Here is a 4,264-nt window from a genome sequence, read left to right as displayed (position 1 = left end):
TGTTTTGTTAAAGATTTTATAGTTTATATAGGATATATTTAGTTTAATGTTGCTACTGTTCTTAAAATATTCTATTTCTCCTTTTTTCCTTTCCTCACTGGGCTATTTTCCCTTTTGGGGACCCTGGGCTTATAGCATCCTGCTTTTCCAACTAGGGTTATAGCTTAGCTTGAAATAATAATAATAATAATAATAATAATGATAATAATAATAATAATAATAATAAACTTTGACTGTCAGGGAGTGACTCAGGTGGTGAATGAATCACACGTATGGCTATTCAAAGCGCAGATCCCCAATCTTATAAAGACTACGCGGGTAATTCCGGAAACTTGCTGGGTGTGGCAAGTTGCTCGCTTCGACTCTACTCTCCAGTCCGATCGGGTGTCGTATGGTAGACGGGTGGCAGACAAGAGAGGCCTTCTGACGGTGTATTTACGGTGAGTGTTAAGAACACACACACACACTCTCTCTCTCTCCTCTCTCTCTCTCTCTCTCTCTCTCTCTCTCTCTCTCTCTCTCTCTCTCTCTCTCTCTCTCTCATACCAGGTTGAGTTTTGTCAGTTTTCTGACTTCGAAATCAGGAGGTTAATCTCTCTCTCTCTCTCTCTCTCTCTCTCTCTCCTCTCTCTCTCTCTCTCTCTCTCTCTCTCTCTCTCTCTCTCTTTCTCTCTCTCTCTCATACGAGATTGAGTTTTGTCAGTTTTCTGACTTCTTAATCAGGAGATTAATCTCTCTCTCTCTCTCTCTCCTCTCTCTCTCTCTCTCTCTCTCTCTCTCTCTCTCTCTCTCTCTCTCTCTCTCATACAAGATTGAGTTTTGTCAGTTTTCTGACTTCTTAATCAGGAGGTTAATCTCTCTCTCTCTCTCTCTCTCTCTCTCTCTCTCTCTCTCTCTCTCTCTCTCTCTCATACCAGGTTGAGTTTTGTCAGTTTTCTGTCTTCTAAATCAGGAGGTTAATCTCTCTCTCTCTCTCTCTCTCTCTCTCTCTCTCTCTCTCTCTCTCTCTCTCTCTCATACCAGGTTGAGTTTTGTCAGTTTTCTGTCTTCTAAATCACAAGGTTAATCTCTCTCTCTCTCTCTCTCTCTCTCTCTCTCTCTCTCTCTCTCTCAAAGGAAGAGTTGGTGAGAGGCTGAGGAGGACTTAATGGATGTGATTTTTCATGGCCTCTTGCTAGACGTAGTAGGACAAATGTAGTTGAGGTGCCAGGACAATGCTGGACGGTGTATGTATCGGTAGATAAAACGGTTTTTTTTTTCTTTTTTTTTTTTGGAGTATCATGCATAGGTTGGGAAGGATCGTTTTTCATTAAAAGACTCCTAGTCCATGCCATCTCCTCTACATAATAATTAGCAAGTGTCTGGCTACATATATGTACAGAGTGTATATATATATATATATATATATATATATATATATATATATATATGTATATATATATGTTTATTTATACAGTATATATATGTATATATATATATATATATATATATATATATATAAATGGGCGTGTGTGTTTGTGCGGTATGTATATATATATATATATATATATATATATATATATATATATATATACCTATATATTTGTATAGATAGGTAACTATATATATATATATATATATATATATATATATATATATATATATATATATACCTATATATTTGTATAGATAGGTAACTAGATATATATATATAATATATACATATATATTATGGTCACCTGCGTCAGTGCCAGACGTATAACTACTCGGTCTCTCCCCCTCCCTCGGGTAGGGGGGAGAGGGAGTAGTCATACCCTAGAAAGAGAGAGGGTTTGGGAAGGGTTGAATCTGTGTGTGCATAGCCATCTAACTATTTAGCCATCATTATTGACGGGTCGTGTATACTAGTTTGACAATAAACTACAAAGGTCCAAGACGTTCATATTTTGGCCGAGAATCTCCTTGACAAGGGTAAATTACTCCGAAATGGGGTTATTAGATATTTTTTTTTTTGGGGGGGGGTAATGGGTGAGCGTTTTTGAAAATTTGAGAAAAGGGTATGCCCTGATTAGCCCAGAATCTTCAGAACTGCTGAAATGGAGAAATACTGTTTGATATCAGATGCTAGTACTTCCTCTATATATAATTATAATAGTCTATAATTTATATGTAATATATTCAACCGGTTTAATAAGTCTATTACTCCAATAGTAGGTGTTTTACACCACATTTAAAAAGATAGATTGTGGTTTCTTTAAACCGAATTTGAAATGTTTCTGACTGATCAAAAACAAACTTGCAGACAAGTTCAGAAAGTCAACTCTGTCCAGTGGCTACTGATGACACCATCCCCCACCCCCCTCCTTAGCTCAAATGTAATCACAACAATGTTGCCAGAGGTCCCACATTTTCATTATGAATCAATGCGTCCTGTAATGGATCTAGTAAAAATCACACTTATAAATACAAGCCACGTGTTGATAAAATGATATGTCATATTTAGCGTGAACCGCTTGGTCTACTGGGATAAAAAAAGAAAAATATCCGAAAAAGCGCGAGATATTTAAGTTAAGGACATAAAGGTTATGCCAAAATCATGTAAATGTAAAAACATACTTATAAAGAATTTACATTTTTCCATACTAATGTAATGTGCAGCATTTCGAGCTACATCACAACCAAATAGCAGATTATCATTATTATCATTACTTGCTAAGCCACAACCCTAGCTGGAAAAGCAGGATGGTATAAGCCCAGGGGCTCCAACAGGGAAAATAGTTCAGTGAAGGAAAAATAAAATATTTTAAAAAGAGCAACAGTATTAGAATAAATATTACTTTATAAACTCTAAAAACTTTAACAAAACAAGAGGAAGAGAAATAAGATATAAGATAGAACAGTGTGCCCAAGTGTACCCTCAAGCAAGAGAACTCTAACCCAAAACAGTGGAAGACCATGGTACAGAGGCTATGACACTACCCAAGATTAGAGAACAATGGTTTGATTTTGGAATGTCCTTCTCCTAGAAGATCTGCTTACCATAGCAAGAGTCTCTTCTACCCTAACAAAGAGAAAAGTGGCTACTGAACAATTACAGTGTAGTAAGAAGAATTGTTTGGTAATCTCAGTGTTGTCAGGTGTATGAGGACAGAGGAGAATATGTAAAGAATAGGGTAGACTATTCGGTGTGTGAGTGTGTAGTCGAAGGGAAAATGAACAGTAACCTGAGAGAAGGATGCAATGTAGTATTGTCTGGCCAGTCAAAAGACCCCATAACTTTCTAGTGGTAGTATCTCAACGGGTGGCTGGTGTTAACAAACTTAAAGGTTAAAGGAGTTCAGCATGTGTTGGTTTACACCGGTGGCTAACGTCTCAGACTTAGGTAGGTCGGAACTTGGGTCGAAAGTTCAAAAAGCTTGTAGAAGTTTTCACTGGAGTTCACTAGAGATGGGGGTCTTTTGGTGGAGCCAATAGCTCTAGCTGCTGAGTCATCAGAAGCCATTGCCTGTCCATCCCTGGTCCTAGCCTGGGGAGAGAGGGCTTGGGCATTGGTCATATATATATATATATATATATATTATATATATATATATATGTATATATATATTGTATATATGTTTATATATATATATATATATATATATGATCAGTCTCCATGGCATTGCCTTAGCCCTTACCTGTGCTGCTCGGGATCTACCTTTAAATTTTTAAACAAATGAAGTTTTCATTTTCAGGAAAAAATTAGTCGAACAATGGGAAAAATGGGGCGAATTCCACTTCAAATTATACTCCCCATTGTCGCAATCCTTGGGTTGGTAATAACATTTTACCCCACCGAAAATACCACAGTGACATCAGGTGAGTTTAAAAATCTATCAAAATATGATACATGTCTGCTGCATTTTACAGTTGAATTTTTAATATCAGTGTCAGAACAGAATTATAATTATTATTATTATTATTATTATTATTATTATTATTATTATCATTATTATTATTATTATTATTATTATTATTATTATTATTATTATCATTATTATTATTATTATTATTATTATTATTATTATTATTATTATTATCTCTCTAGCATACGAGAAGTTAAGTAGTACCATTGGTTTAAAGTTGTCTCATGAAAATAAATATGGGGAAAATCCATAGTAATCATATCAATAAACTTAATCATAAATTGAATAAAAAATCCTCAACCCAAGTTTGTCAACTATTCAAGTAATAAACTAAAACATCATTACACCAATAATATAATAACTAGTTTTAAAAAATGCTA

General features: G+C 35.1%; 1 protein-coding gene across 1 annotated transcript in view; it reads left to right on the top strand.

Moving 5' to 3' along the window:
• The first annotated feature begins 421 nt into the window (after positions 1-421).
• The window catches only part of LOC137657614 (protein Star-like), a 47,730-nt gene continuing 43,887 nt past the window's right edge, over positions 422-4,264 (top strand). The window contains exons 1-2 of the mRNA XM_068391973.1: positions 422-440; positions 3,714-3,837. Coding sequence (XP_068248074.1) covers positions 3,732-3,837 — 106 coding nt within the window. The 5' untranslated portion in view covers positions 422-440; positions 3,714-3,731. The remainder of the gene's footprint in view (positions 441-3,713; positions 3,838-4,264) is intronic.

Source organism: Palaemon carinicauda, chromosome 18, assembly GCF_036898095.1.
Source record: "Palaemon carinicauda isolate YSFRI2023 chromosome 18, ASM3689809v2, whole genome shotgun sequence".
Taxonomy (NCBI): domain Eukaryota; kingdom Metazoa; phylum Arthropoda; class Malacostraca; order Decapoda; family Palaemonidae; genus Palaemon; species Palaemon carinicauda.
This window is presented reverse-complemented; position numbering and strand designations above follow the sequence as displayed.